We start from the raw sequence: 15,033 nt of genomic DNA, 5'->3' as shown, positions 1-15,033 counted from the left end.
AATCACTTAGAAAATTGTGTTAAATATGTGTATGTGTTTTTTATGAATGTTGTATCCAGCCATATCCATATTGGGGGTTTTCAAAAATAGCCATATCTGTATCCGATACCGTATCCATATCTGTATTTGTATCTGTGTCCATGCAACTTTGGTTAAAAGTATTAGCTGTCACTACACATTAAAAGCAATCTTTCAGCTTTACAAACAAAGCTCTTGGATTACCTCAACATGTAGCTTACTTTTGCATACCTCTCTCAACTACTGCATCATGATCATTTTCCTCTAGCTATTTTTTTCAGCTCACTAATAGGATTCAGTTGAGGAGTTGCTAGTAACCTATTTAGAGTCACTAGCACTTTTCATCCTCATACCAAACCACAGACTTCTGAATTCTGAGAATTTTAGTAGTCATTGCACACTTGTTCAAAGAGGCCCTACATTTCAGGGTTCTTTAATGTATTGTTTCATTGTTATCTTTGCATTATTAAGAGTTTGAGATCAGTGGATTTGCATCAGTGTTTCAATTTCTCTATTGCGTTGACATTGTATGTTCATAAAAAAGTTAAGTCTTGATTTTGTATTCTCTAATCCTATTCATTTACTCTTAGAAATTTTAAAGGGAAAATATTTGATTAATTGTGGGAAACAGCATTCAGTAGCATATGTTGTGCTTCATCAAACCTAAAATCTTCAAACCTATATGCTTGTCTATGTTTTTCTTGCTCAACCCTAGGTTTATTCAATTATACTTGGGTTGCTTCTGTTGAGACATGGAGCAGCTAGGACTCGAACCTAGGACCTTCCATACACTGCTGGAGTGCCCTACCACTGAGCTACTGGCCCCTCTTGGACCAGTCCATCATCGGTCTGGGTGTGGCTTATTTCCAACACCAACACCCCCCCTTAAGCCACACCTCTCGTGTGCTTGGGGCTCCTAACCTGAACCTGGCTCTGATACCATGTTGAGACATGGACCAGCTAGGACTCGAACCTAGGACCTTCCATACGCTGCTGGAGTGCTCTACCACTGAGCTAATGGCCCCTCTTGGACCAGTCCATCGTCGGTCCGGGTGTGGCTTATTTCCAACACCAACAGCTTCTTTATGTACTGGTCCCTTTGGATTTCTTACCATCATATCAATTAAAACAAATATTTTGGATTATTGCTTTACCCCACTTTGGATACATCCAGTCATCCAGGTTTTTATCATTAAGTATGCTGAACCCACATGCAACACAAACCCTACCACCTATGGGTGAATAGCAAATGATAACAGACTGTCTCAATGGCATCTATCTCAGCAAAGTGGACATGTACCTTTTAAGGAGATTATATTTGCACTTCAAGTGCATACTGTATGGTCTAAACAGAACAACTCTTGTTAAAGCACTTCTAGCAACTGTGAAAGAAATTTTGTCACTTGTTGCCATTGTACTCAACTCAATTTTCAGTTAACAGACATATTTAGCTCAATAACATACAATGTAAAAGACCACTTAACAACGTGTAATTTCTTTGAAAAGCAATAAAATAGAGGCCAAAGGCGATCCATCACCTTGCATAACAAAAATAACAATGTAATAAATAAGCAACATGTATGCAGCAAAACAACATCAGCAAAAGATACAATCATATGTCAGCATCCATATATCAGGGTGGTTTACAGAATATGTACTATGCTTGAATAATATGTACTATAACTGCATGCTTGAATGTTATTGGAAGAAGGGGTTTATTGGGTGAGTTAAGACCTGCTTTTCCCATTTGCTTGCTCCATCAACATGTGAGAGGGCATCAACTGCCGTCAACAACGCTATCAATCCCTGGGTATATTCGAAATTGTCAGATGTCAACAATTAATATTCATAAGCATGTCATATTCATAAGATTGTTATAAGTAGCTATGTACCCAAATCGAATTATAGGACTACAAAATTACATACAGACAAAGGAGAATCGGCTCCAAGAGTCTTGTCTCGAAAAAATGACATAGAATCCATTGTTGCTATTGCCAGTATAATAGGCTTCTTTGGTGATGAAGATGAAACATTAATGGGCGGAAGTGAAGACCAGACACTGCATTATAGTCACCAGAACATGTACTTGGCTTAAAATCATAAAGAGACCAAAAGAGTTCAGTTAAAGAGGTGCAGCAAAATAAAATTATACAGAAAAAAATTCAAATCAGAACAGAAATTCTAAGACTGAGAATATATACTATTCAAATAGAAAAAAATGATAGAATGTAAACACTTGCTCAGCAGTGTTTTCTTATCTCTTACTAACTTTCAAGCTACAGGGTTAGCTTAAATTGGATATACCTTAAGTACTCCATTGCTTTATTAAATGTATTATCATTTACAGCCCCAATAAATAGTTTAGGTCATTTAAGGACAATAATGTATTCATTTTCTTGATTCTGTTATTCATCATAAACTTTCAAAAGCTGTAACCAGTTGTGACAAAATTTTATCTTTTGACACCTTGGATAGTTAAATCTTAATATCCAGGCATATTACAGACTCGGTTAACACTGCAAAGAAGAGTTGAAATAGCAAACAAACATTTTTTACCAGCTGCAGGCTTGACAGATGCAACCAAAAGGAATCCACAGAGAAAAGAATGCTAACAGTGACTAACCTGTAACCTCCAAGAGGCAAACAGGATCCTTCTTCAAGACAGGAGCGAGAGTCATGTGTGCCAGATTTAGTTGTCTGGATCAACAAAATTTTAATCACTTTCCAACACACAAGATTACTTTTTGTCGTAAATGTCCAAAATATACATTCAAAAGCACACGAGTTAAAACAATCAGAAAAGTTCTGATATACATTCACCAATTTCCAAGGTATATACCTGCATGACTAGATCAAATTCTGCCACATTTACTGGATACTTGAAATTCTGTTTTTTATTGGATGCAGAAACCTGTATGAGATAAAAGAAGCACATCAGTTGCACCACTAGACTTTTCATCTTGCAGAGGCCAATTCTCTAAATTGAGAAATAGAACCAATAAACTAACAGGTCATAGCAGCAAGCTAGATTACAATTATCATAGCTTATTCCATGCCTGAGAATCTTCTGTCAATTAGCCTTTCTCTGGGAAGAATCTAAATTTCTAACTGTTACCACAAGGAAAAATGAACAAGATAGCTCAGATTTTAAATAGAAAAAAATATATAATTTAAATAATTCAAATTTTGAAGTTAAAACTTCTTACTTTATAATTTAGTAAATATAAGTTAAATTGTAAAACTTAATAGTTTATAAATTTATATGATTACATTATAAGCTATGTTCCAGGGTGTTTTGGGGACAGGGGTAGCATGACAGCACGAGATGCATTTCAGGAATGACAGTCGGAGGGGCCATTTTTTGTGGGCAGCAAGGGGAATTATATATATATACTCAAGTTTCTACAAATTTAACAATACATGACATCAAAATTTAAGAATAAACATTAATATTATATATCTAATTCAATATTAAATCTAACTGGTGTGAATGTCCTTTTCAATTTCTGTCAAAAGCTGATTCCAAATACCCATTTCATTACATAATTTAATGCAAATTGCGATCTCTTGCCTTCTAACACCTATTTCCCAAATAGAGAATGTGTGCAAGATGTCATTTTTCATTCTACCCCTTTGGAAGTTCAAGGCAGCTTAAGGAAAAAATGACTTCTTTCTGATACTCTGAAATTTGGTTTTACTATGGTGAAACTTCTGATATTAAAGGTAAATCATACGGTTAACAAAAAGTGAAATAAGCTACTGTTAGGGCAGCATGTATATGCAACTAATTGTATCTCAACAAGGGAGAAAGGTCACTCTAATCCTAATTCATAGATTGAACTCTACTTATCGAGTATCACTACCTTGTGTTTCATCTTCTGTTTTAACTCACATGTTCATCCAGTCTTTGGCTAATCAAACCGAACAAATTAAAGGGATTGGCATTTTATGGTCTCCAAAATAGGCCATGTAATATACTATAGCCCCATTGAAAAGTCTGCAATGAATAAATCACCTTTTGATGTCTGTTATGCTCATTGCCTTTTTCATTGTCATCACCTTTGCTGCCCACCAATTTCACATGTCAAGAAAACAAATACAATTCAAGCAGAAAACATGACTAAAAAATATTTCAGCATCAAGGACAACTCAATGTCCCCAAGACAGTTGAGTGACATCTTAGACAGTCCCAGTCACCCAGGGACAGCCAACATCCCCCTTGATGTTATGTATTTTCCACACATGTCCTAGTAACTTTTCAGCATTTTGGAAAATTTGGTAACAGACATGGGAAATCTCTTGCCATCCCACCATCTCCAAAAAGTCACTGGGAATGGGGATCTTGGTTTTAAAGCCAGTGACATGTTGAACATAGATTATAAGTTATAACAATTTAACTTAAATTTAATAAATTTCATTAAAAGTTTTAAACTTCTAACATAAACTTATAAATTTATAATTTTATCATACATTTTATTAGGTTAACAATTTTATTAACTAGTTTCAATTTAGCCTAAACATTTTGCTTTAAAATTCTACCCTTACCTCTACAACTGTTGCTAATAGGAAACAAATTCAATGCTCTCTTATAACATCGAATGAAATCACCTTGATATCACATTCAATGTATCTATCCCACCTTTTCATCAAATCTTCATGCACCAAGAGGTATGCCTTATGCATCGAGTGCAGCATGTATTCTAAAAGCCTCTGCATGGGCCTTAGTGTGGGATCCCATCCATTCTCTCTTTAGTTGACATTCTTCCAATCATTGTGCTGCCATCACTTCTAGTCCCCTTTAAAGATTTCTTCCAGTCCTTCACACTCTAAATGACAATAAAACAACCAGTGTTGAAGTGTATTGTAAGAACAGCGATCAATGACAGCTTTTTTTAACAATTATTAGAGTTTTTTTTTCATTTTTAGAATTTTTTTCATGTTTAGGTTTTTGTTCTTTGAGGGACACATGGAGACACAAACAGGACACTTCCTGTCGTGAGAGATGTCTCTGCACCCGTCCCCACTACTGGAGATGCGTCCCAAGGGGTGTGAGACACATCTCCCTGCAACACTAGTTTTGTGATGCTCCAAACCTTGTACTATGGGGAATGAATACAGAATCAAGATTGTGCTCTGAGAATTACATGATAAACATTAGACTTTTTATCCCTAGACCCTTTACTTAGAGCAATAGCCTTGCATAAATGCATCTATTAGAGAGAAATTCAACATAAAATCTCTTAACGCCAAGTAATAATTCAGTTTTTTTATTTTCTCATCAAGATTTTGAGGCACAATTACTAAAGAAAACAAATACCCCTCTTCCCCATCCACAAAGTGAGTAGATTCTGGAATATTGTTCTCATCCTCTGTAGGGGTATCTTACAATATCTGCTCGTTGTGCAGCCTAATTCCACTGCCATTCTGAAAATTCTCATTGTATGCTTTTATATTACATTTGTTGATATGATTATCCCAAGGAATTATAAATGGCTCGTTTTCATGAGGGATCATCAATCAAATAATTAACAAACTTGGAAATTGAAAGTCAAACCCACCAAACACAAAATCCACAACAGATTCAAGTCTTTTACTCAACTTATGGGTGTTTCCCAATTCAACTTTTCTCCATATAGGTTTTAAAATTCAAATGACAGATACAAGCCAGAAATAGCAAGAAAATCTTTTAAGGGGGCACAGAATGAAGCATTATAACCAAGAAGTTGAGGAGTTACCTTTTGCAAAACTTCAGTGCTTTCCTGAGAGAGCATAAATACAGGAAAGTCGTAGCTATGATACAGGATACTGCTTCCCTGAAATGAATCACCAAATACAAACTTATCTTTCACTTCAAGTTTCTTTGAAGAAGGAACCCTTAGTTTGGACCTATGAAGGAACCCTTAGTTTGGACCTATGAAGGAACCCAACAGTAAGATCTGCATACCATAGATATTCTTAATGTTTTCTTTATCTCTAACAGTAACTAGCGGGAATGTGAACATGCTGACATCCATAGAAAAACTGAAGGTACAAAGACTTACAACAGGATTCCATTGATATGTGTTGTTCTTGTAAGGGGCAAATTCTGCCTGTGGAAATGTCTTGTCCGGAGAAAACCCTGCAGATCCGAGAGAATTTTGGTAATCAAAGTAGACAAGAATGTTGTATTAAATTGAAGAGGATACAAGCTATGAAACTGGTGTACAGTTTAAACTTTAAATCTTAGTTACCTGATCCCTGGAATTGGTTTTTGGGCTCATATTCAAGTAATAGACCTGCTACATACTGAGCAAATCTTGGTTCATCTACCACCCTAAAATACAACAAAAAAGTAAACAAAGGAATTAGAATTTCATCAATGCGTCAATCCATCTTTTATGTAATTCCATTTCAAAATTCTCAATGAAGTTTTATTTGTAGACAAGCTCATTTGATTTTTGGTGCACCTAAATTTACATCACCGCCTCATTGCTATCGAACAAACAGATGATAACATAAACCAAATAAAGTAGAATAGACTTGTAAGATTTTAAAATTCCAAAATAGTAGAATCTTATCTTTTTTGCATTTCATATGGTAGAATGGTAATAATTCAAGACCTTCAACTGGAGAAAAAATCTCACATTGGAATCTTGAAGGAGATCAAACAAACTTAAATGAAAAATGCAAATCTTGGTCTATCTACTATCGTAAAATACAATAAAAAAATAAACAAGTGAATTAGAATCTCATCAATGTGTCAATCCATCTTGAATATGGTTCCGTTTCAAAATTCCCAGGAAAGTTTTATTTGTAGACATGCCCATTTGATTTGTGGTCCACCTAAAATTGGCATCACAGGCTCATTGCCATCCAGCAAACAGATAGTAACATAAACCAAATAAAGCAGAATAGAACTTAAGTTTCTAACATTCCACAGTAAGTAGAATCTTATCTTCTTTAAATTTTGATTTTATAGACAGTCAAATAGTAATGATTTAGAATCTTCAAATGCGAAGCACATTACTCTTTTTGGAATCTTAAAGGAGATCAAATAAACTTTCATGAAAAAAGCTATAAATATCTGTAGAAGCAAATGCCTGAGACTGAATAAATGGGTCTATTCAAAGCTACTTGCCTGTTTAAGAAATTGTCAAATTCATGTAATGGCAAAAGAATTGCTGAACGTTGATCCAGCTGATCCCTGGCTTTTTCAAGCCGCCTTAATGGAGCTGTAATTTTCACACGACCTGGATCTGCAGATAAGAAAACTTCAAAATTGTGACTTTAAGATACATATCACAAGCATAGTCACAATGTAGGATAAGAAAACCATTCATGCAAATCCATTAAGATATTAAAATTATGACTGTCCACTCGAAAACAGGTACAATGAGTGCTGCTATGTTGCAGAAACAAGAGTAAAATCTGAAATAACTTTTTGTTTTGTTTCTTGACTTGCATTATAAATTTAAAATTATACATTTTTTACCTTTAGAGACATCACGTTGATGTAGGATAAGAAAACCATTCATGCAAATCCATTAATATATTAAAATTATGACCGTCCACTCGAAAACGGGTACAATGAGTGCTGCTATGTTGCAGAAACAAGAGTAAAATCTGAAATAACTTTTTGTTTTGTTTTCTTGACTTGCATTATAAATTTAAAATTATAGATTTTTTACCTTTAGAGACATCACGTTGATTGGATTTTGGTTAATTTTGCTAATTAGTAAATTGACATTAAGCAATAAAAATACTAAAGCCAATTACACAATACCTTCAAAAGATATACAGTTGGATTAGTTTGGGAAGACTTGGGATCTATTTGATTAGGATAAGAATCTGGTTAAAAATGAGAAGAAAAACGATTGTACTGGAAGAGAATAAAACTTACTCGCACACCCAATCTCTCCTGATAGATTCAGAAGCCTCACGCAAGGAGTTCCATTTACTCCTACATACATAGCCTTTTCAAGCTCTGGAACAGATTCTAATGTGCCACGTTGTACTGTCACAGAACACGGCATTATGAAAGCCAAAATATTTTATCAATGTTACAATCACTATAAATTACCCAAACAAAATGATTAAAGCATTGAAACTTTGAATTTAAATGTTCTAGAATATTTGGGGTTAGGCTATTTTTTAGCAGAATAAAATCCAACAAGGACAAAACAGAAAAGTATGAATGTTAAAGACATTCCATGCGACCTCCATATTCAGTTACACAAACAAATATATGACATTGCAGTTTGCTCCATTCAAGATAATATTGCAGTACAAGAATTTGTTCCAATCAAAGAAAATGTTATGAATTATATACTGATGATCATTACAAGTATATGTGCCCTCTAAGCCCAACATAAGATATAGATGACAAGCACACCTCTCTTTATACCCTCCAGGGAGTTGGCATTATAGCATGAAAGCTATTAACTACCGAATGTAAATGCTCCATCCAATACATATTACTATTGTACGTATAAACAGGCAACTGCCACAGAATCCATTAGGATAGATTCACGCATGAGCTGTTTTCTGATGACCTTTAAATTTAGCTAGTCATTGGTTCATATCTTTTTAAGGGATCCATGTAGTAATGTATGTCCCCAATTTGAAAGATGACAATTAATTAAATTGATTTTTATTAAGTTGTCAAAAGTAAATAAAATATTCAATGATGACTTAATATTAATTAATTTAATTAAATAAACAATAAAATAATATAATAATGTCACTTTATTAAATAAAGTTCTCCAAATGTGGTTGGCCTAATATTCTAGAAGCTTCTTGGAGTTCTTTATAAGGAGACTGGAGAGAGGAAGTAGGGCATGCTGGAATTTGATAAACGGTTTATGATTTCTGGAGACAGAAACCTTCAAGAGTTGATAGGAGAGCTGGACGAAACCTTGGTTCTTCAAAGAAGTGGATTTGTGACGGAGTCTACAATTGTGTCGAATTTGTGAAGTCCCCTTTGGAGACAAATTTGCAGATAAGTTTTATTGTCAGATTTAATATTAATATTGTGTCTACTGTGAGAGTTTGTATTCTGAATCTGAGACAAGATTTTGGGCTTAATGAAATATTGTGGATATTATCATAGAGGGACCAATTCAAATAAAAGTCATTTTATTCTGAGGCGGAATCTATTGTGCAGCACCCAATGATTTTTATATGTTGATCGCACTTTCTAAAAATAGTGATAAATACTATAAGCTGAAGTTTAATTATTTGGCAGTAGCTATTGTAAGGTTTGAACTTTATTATAAGCTATCGCCATGAAATATTTGATGGTGTCATAGGAGTATATCAGGTGACGCCGTCCTCATATTTGGAGTTGTTATTCGTTCTGGATTGCAGGCCAAGTCTTCCCCCGATTTGCTACAGGTGTATAGGGGGACTTGTGTGTTTGAGTGATGTGCTGTGAGTATTTGAACCGACTCTATTTCACCCCGCAGGAGCTTGGAAGCAGTTGATGCATAACGGGATCAAAATTAAGTAGCACCTAATTCAGTCAAAGGGGAACTTGTTAGCAAGCAAGGAGAACAATCACAATCTTCCAAACTGCTGTAGCTTGAGCTTGGGAACACAAGCTTGAAAGAGATATCGTATTGACCTGAGACCGCCTGGAGGTGTTTATCGTTGAAGGACCAGTAAGTTATTTCATTCCAGATGCGCAGATTGTAAGAGTGATTGCTAAATCGAAAGGTTGAGACATTTTGGTTTTCTGGTTCAATTTCATGTAAAATCTGGTGATATTAGGGTTCAAATACATTCTAGAATAAAAAAGCAGAGTTGTCCACAGTTTTATGTGAAATCATTTTGATGTCATTGTGAAATCTATTACAAATTGTTCTCTTACATACGAGGGTATCTTTCAAATGAAGGCATCCACTACACAAGGCAGTTATAAGAATCATGGAATTTGAACCTGCACTGTTGGTGATCAAATAAAAATATATATTTATTTTTTCTGTCATTCCTAAATAAGCATAGCATATTCTCTTGAACCACAAAAATAAATTTTAACATTTGTTTGTTTTGCAGGTATTTTGATGATGTTACATTAATATATAAGTCAAGTTTACAGGTATTTTGATGAAATTACAGTAGTATATAAGCAGTTTGTATGGCATGGCAATGATGGTGTAGTTGTTAATAGTCTTTACCCTCATGAGAATTGTGAAGCTCATGGTTCGCTTGAGTTGCTCGTCCTTACCATTTGCCCAAGATTTGTTTCTACCATGCTGATGGTAAGGAACTAGGCCATGCTTTTTCAAACCTTTAATTGCCCTAATAAGACTTTGTTGTTTCTTGGTGAAGCTCTTCAGGATTCTTACTTTTCTCTACACTAACACAAGTGATTCAAAATGCATTGATGTGAGTACAACTGCTCTAAGCGTATTCGCACACAGCTATCGCACACTTAATCTAAACCTTCCTCAGTCATATTTGGTCCTAGAAGTCTTCTAGAGCCAATTATCTACTCCATAGTTCGCAGACTTGGACTCAGAGAGTACTCGGCAAGTCCAAAATTTTCAGCTCGCAAATACTCAGACAAAAACTCGGCAACTTAGAAAGTACTAAAAATTAAAATCTCTTAAAGAAATATATTTTTTTGTAAAATTCAATTACAAAATGTATTAAATTAAAAATTGACATCTCCAAAGAGAAAATGCATGGTTTTATAGGAAAAACATGTGAAAAATGAATTTTAACCAGCATTTTACCTGCGTTGACATTTTAACCCATGCTTTTTTGTGTCTTGTAAAAACTTGGACAGTAAAAAAAAAAGAGTACTCATTGACTCAAAGAGTGCTTGTAGAGTTTAAAAACTATGATCTACTCAACTAAAAGATTTTCTAAGCCAACAAACAAAATCAACATTTCCAAAAAATTAGACCCAACACAAGCAATCCCTATGCCTTGTTGCATCCATTTGTGTAGGTCTGCTTTGTGCATGTTGACACAGATCTATTGCACATGTTTGTTCATTTGTCATTTGCAAGGCTTGAAGTCAGTTATTGCAGTTGTGCATGCCCTATAGTTTACTTTTTGTAGTGGTTTATGCCCTACTCTATCCAGACAAACAGGAGGGATCTACAATCTCTCATTTGTCAACCCTACTACTGCAGATTTTCAACGGCAATCCTTGCCTACATGTGGATCACCCTTTTTTGTTTTTCTGCTATAATTGACAAGGGTTTATGATCATCATGAAAAAATTTGTGTCAAAATTCATACTATCAAGACTCCAAAAAATTAGTATAACAAGATTCAAAACAAGAATTATGAAGAACATCTTAAAGAAGAAACAACATCCCATCAAGAGTCTATCGAAAAATAGGTGGATGTGCAAACTTTGCAGGTCCAAGTTGTTCAAGGGAGTAAGAAACCCCCTCTTGCTGTTGCAATGGATGTCCAAAAAAAATAAGATGAGGAATGAGCCAAGCATACCAAAGTGTTTAACCTTCCAGTTCATAGAATTCCTAAATCGGATGAGCCCCTACAAGCTGACCACACCTTCTAACAAGATTCTTCAAGCTTGAAAGACATCTCCCTAGACAAAGCTTGGTAAACTCCATATAACACCCTTGTAATCAGATTACAATCCAATATAGAGTGTTTTTGAGCCCATAGATCTAATAAATTGAACCTCTGTCCCTCAAATTTTTTTCTAGATGCAGATTTCACACAACTTCAAGTCAAGGATATTTACAAAGCACGTGCTCTAATTGTGGCTACTAGAAAGGAGAACAAGTGAACCATTACCAATGGACCGCAAGACTATTATTTGTGATTCCCGGCCTTAACATGATCACACGCTAGACTCTCTCCATGATGCTGATTTCAAGTGTCAAGTGGAGGGGATGGTGTCTACATTCGCTATTGGAATTGTAATGGTTTTTGTATGGTCTTCTCTAGGTACCTTCCAAGACATTATTGCTTCACAAGATATCATTTTTTTAAGACCCATAAGAGCCCCATGTAGGCTCTCCCTCCTATCACAAGTTATGTTTGGGTCTCAACCATCTAACATTTAGAATTGCATATCAAGGGTGTTAGTGACTTGAGTGAGGTAGCTTGCCTCTTCAACAACAGCTTCTAACTCAAGGTATCATGGTTGGCCTATGATTAATGGTCTAGATATATGTAGTTTTATATTCAACAAGGCACACTCCTAATTTGAGATGCTGTACTTGTTGCAAATTGTTTCCCACAAATCTCTATTAACAATGGTGTGCATAGTGACAGAGATCCTGAACTTGATCTCTATCCTATGATTTCCCACTACTCCTTGGATGTTGTTATTCCTCCTGATGGCTTTAATGCTTGCATTGGGATCCACCAAACACCCATCCATGATTTTGTCACTAATGAGCTTTGTCTTCAAGAGTTGTGGATGAGTTTTTCCTATTGAGGACTTTTGTTGACAAGAATATCTCTCTCACTACTTATAAGAGATATTTTCTGCAACTGTTTTAGAGTCTTCAGATTCTTACCAAGCTCTCATGTATCCCTAATTCTCATAGAATTACTCACTTCGCTCATAGCAACACTAGAGTTGTTGGTACATTTTTACTAGTAGATCTTTCATCTTTCGTATTCAGGACCTCTTTGTCTCACATCCACCCCCTATTAACCATGTTTTAACCTCCACACTCCATGCTCCTTCCCCCCTCCCCTCCCCTCCCCTCCCCCTCTTCAAGTCCTTAATACTTGCCACATGCATTTTGATATGATTATTCAATTGATTGTGCTTCCCATCTTGTGCCCAACTTTAATTCCCTTCCACCTTCCACTGTTTCTGCCTTCCATGAGTTTCTTTCTAATGTTCTTTGAGAGGTAGCCCTTATCAATGGCCACCTTTCCCCACATGATTTGTCACCCATTTCCACTCCATCTTCATTCCTACGAATCGTTGGTTTTTTCCATGGATCAAAGACTCTATTTTATTATTGTCCATGGCCCTCCTTCAATATTTTCCACTCATAGAAACTATTAAAATAATGTAATGTTCTATAATGGTCATCTTGTTTAGTTTAGTTAGTTTCTATTTCCGTTTTCAGTTAACAATTGTTTCATTTAGAAACATCGTCTTGTACCTTTCTATTTAAGGAGACATTGTCTCCATTGTTCAATATAACATCTATTTACCATAACATAGTATCAGAGCAGGAGCCAATCTAGGCCTAACTCCACGGGAGGGCTCAGAGTTTTTGAGAACAAAAAAAAATCGAACATTCTTAGGGGTCGGATTTCAAGGCAGATTTTTCTGAAGGCAAGGGTTCGTTATTTTGGTTTTTTTGTAAAATTTTTGTGGGCATCCTTTTCGAAGTTCGTGGGCTATATCTGGAAATCAAGGTTTTCGTGGTTGTTTTCTTTTCTAGGTCGCGTTTTTTTTGTAGAATTGGGTTGCATTTTTTTCAGAGGGTTTCCATGTCTTTGTGCCCATGATTTTTTTTCACGTACTATGACTGTTGTTTTCGGCATCGGTGCATCTTTCCAACATCATATTTGATGTTCTCATTCGAGGTTGGGAGGTTTTATTCATGGTTATTGTGCCTTTGTGCGACGGCAACCAGTTTGCAAAACCCGCATATCTTTTCTTAACTGATTTGCCCTTTCCCTACGCGACGGATCGTTTTTCTTTTTCCCGCCTACAAATCACGTTTTTTGGGAGTTCATTTTCCTGCGAAAGTTTTTTCGCTACCTATTTTTTATGAGCTTGACCCATTTCAGGATATTCCAACCTCTTCCCGTTTTTTTATTTGTCGTTTTTTGTCTATATTGCGCGCAACCAGTATTTTGATAGATTTGTGTGTGTGAAAGGGTTTTCTAGGTTTTTCAGCGCCTTAAGATTCGCACCCAAGAACAATGTTTTTTTTTGTTTGACTAGGGTCTGCAAAAATATTTATGGGCTTTCTAATTTTTCTCCATAAAAAATTAGTGATGGCTTTTATAATGTCCTTCAAAAATTATTTTTGGGTTTTAATATTTTTTTCCCAAAAAAATCATTAGATGAGTTTTATAACTTTTTTCGTTAGAATAATTATTTGATGGGTTTTCTATTTTTTGTCCATAAAAAATTAGTGTTGGTTTTTCTAGTTTTTCTCCATAAAAATTAGTGGTGGGTTTTTACAATTTTTTCTCCTTAAAAAAATTCTAGAAGGGTTTTACCATTTTTTCCTCAAAAACAAAGTTTTGGATGCTAATCCTTGTCTCGGATTTTGTGCCAGCTACTCGAGGTTTCAATGTCTAGTTTTGATCGATTTTTCACCTCAAAAATCAAGTCCGGTTTTTTTATTTTCTCCTCAAAAATCGTGACTAGGTTTTGTGCGATTTTCTCCCAAAAATCATATTTTTTCTTGTAAAGAGGGTTTTGCTCGATTTTTTTCACAAAAATCGCAATTCCTTACAACTGTTCTGGACCGCACCTAGAGTTGCTAGGGCAACGGTCTGCACAAGGGTATGTTGATTCAGGTTTGGCACTTTTCTCCTCAAAATCATGGTTTCAGTTTGAGAAGTTGTTCTAGGTATCTCTGGCTACAGGGAGGGTCAATTTTGGACGAATCTCAGTTTGTTTTGGTTTTCTTAGTCATTTCCAAAAGTTAGCATCAAGGAGGATCTCAGCAACAAGCTCATTTTGTAGAGTGTTTTGAAGAGAAGGGGGCAACTTTCTCTATGCATTCATGACCAAAAGGAGGCAGCCTTCTATGCATTTGTGACCAAAATACCTACAAATTATTTCTATAGGGTTGTTAGGACGATGACCATTAAGAGAGGGTATTAAAATAATGTAATGTTCTATAATGGTCATCTTGTTTAGTGTAGTTAGTTTCTATTTTCGTTTTCAGTTAACGATTGTTTCATTTAGAAACATCGTCTTGTACTTTTCTATTTAAGGAGACTATCTCCATTGTTTTAAATAACATCGATTTACCATAACAAAAACTATCATAATCTCCTTTAGCATAATAAAAGCAAGTCACTCGTGTCAAAGCAAAATGAGCTCCTTGTTGCCCTCCA

General features: G+C 35.3%; 1 protein-coding gene across 2 annotated transcripts in view; it reads right to left on the bottom strand.

Moving 5' to 3' along the window:
• Positions 1 to 15,033, bottom strand: part of LOC131038042 (nicastrin) — a 160,143-nt gene that overhangs the window by 104,744 nt on the left and 40,366 nt on the right. The window contains exons 2-10 of one of the 2 annotated variants that reach the window (XM_057970324.2): positions 7,898 to 8,011; positions 7,136 to 7,253; positions 6,249 to 6,331; positions 6,060 to 6,136; positions 5,754 to 5,831; positions 2,858 to 2,929; positions 2,642 to 2,715; positions 1,945 to 2,077; positions 1,753 to 1,824 (exon numbers count right to left, since the gene is read on the bottom strand). In XM_057970324.2, coding sequence (XP_057826307.2) covers positions 1,753 to 1,824; positions 1,945 to 2,077; positions 2,642 to 2,715; positions 2,858 to 2,929; positions 5,754 to 5,831; positions 6,060 to 6,136; positions 6,249 to 6,331; positions 7,136 to 7,253; positions 7,898 to 8,011 — 821 coding nt within the window. The remainder of the gene's footprint in view (positions 1 to 1,752; positions 1,825 to 1,944; positions 2,078 to 2,641; positions 2,716 to 2,857; positions 2,930 to 5,753; positions 5,832 to 6,059; positions 6,137 to 6,248; positions 6,332 to 7,135; positions 7,254 to 7,897; positions 8,012 to 15,033) is intronic. The other variant, XM_057970325.2, reaches the window with a different exon arrangement.

This window comes from Cryptomeria japonica, chromosome 2 (assembly GCF_030272615.1).
Source record: "Cryptomeria japonica chromosome 2, Sugi_1.0, whole genome shotgun sequence".
Taxonomy (NCBI): domain Eukaryota; kingdom Viridiplantae; phylum Streptophyta; class Pinopsida; order Cupressales; family Cupressaceae; genus Cryptomeria; species Cryptomeria japonica.
This window is presented reverse-complemented; position numbering and strand designations above follow the sequence as displayed.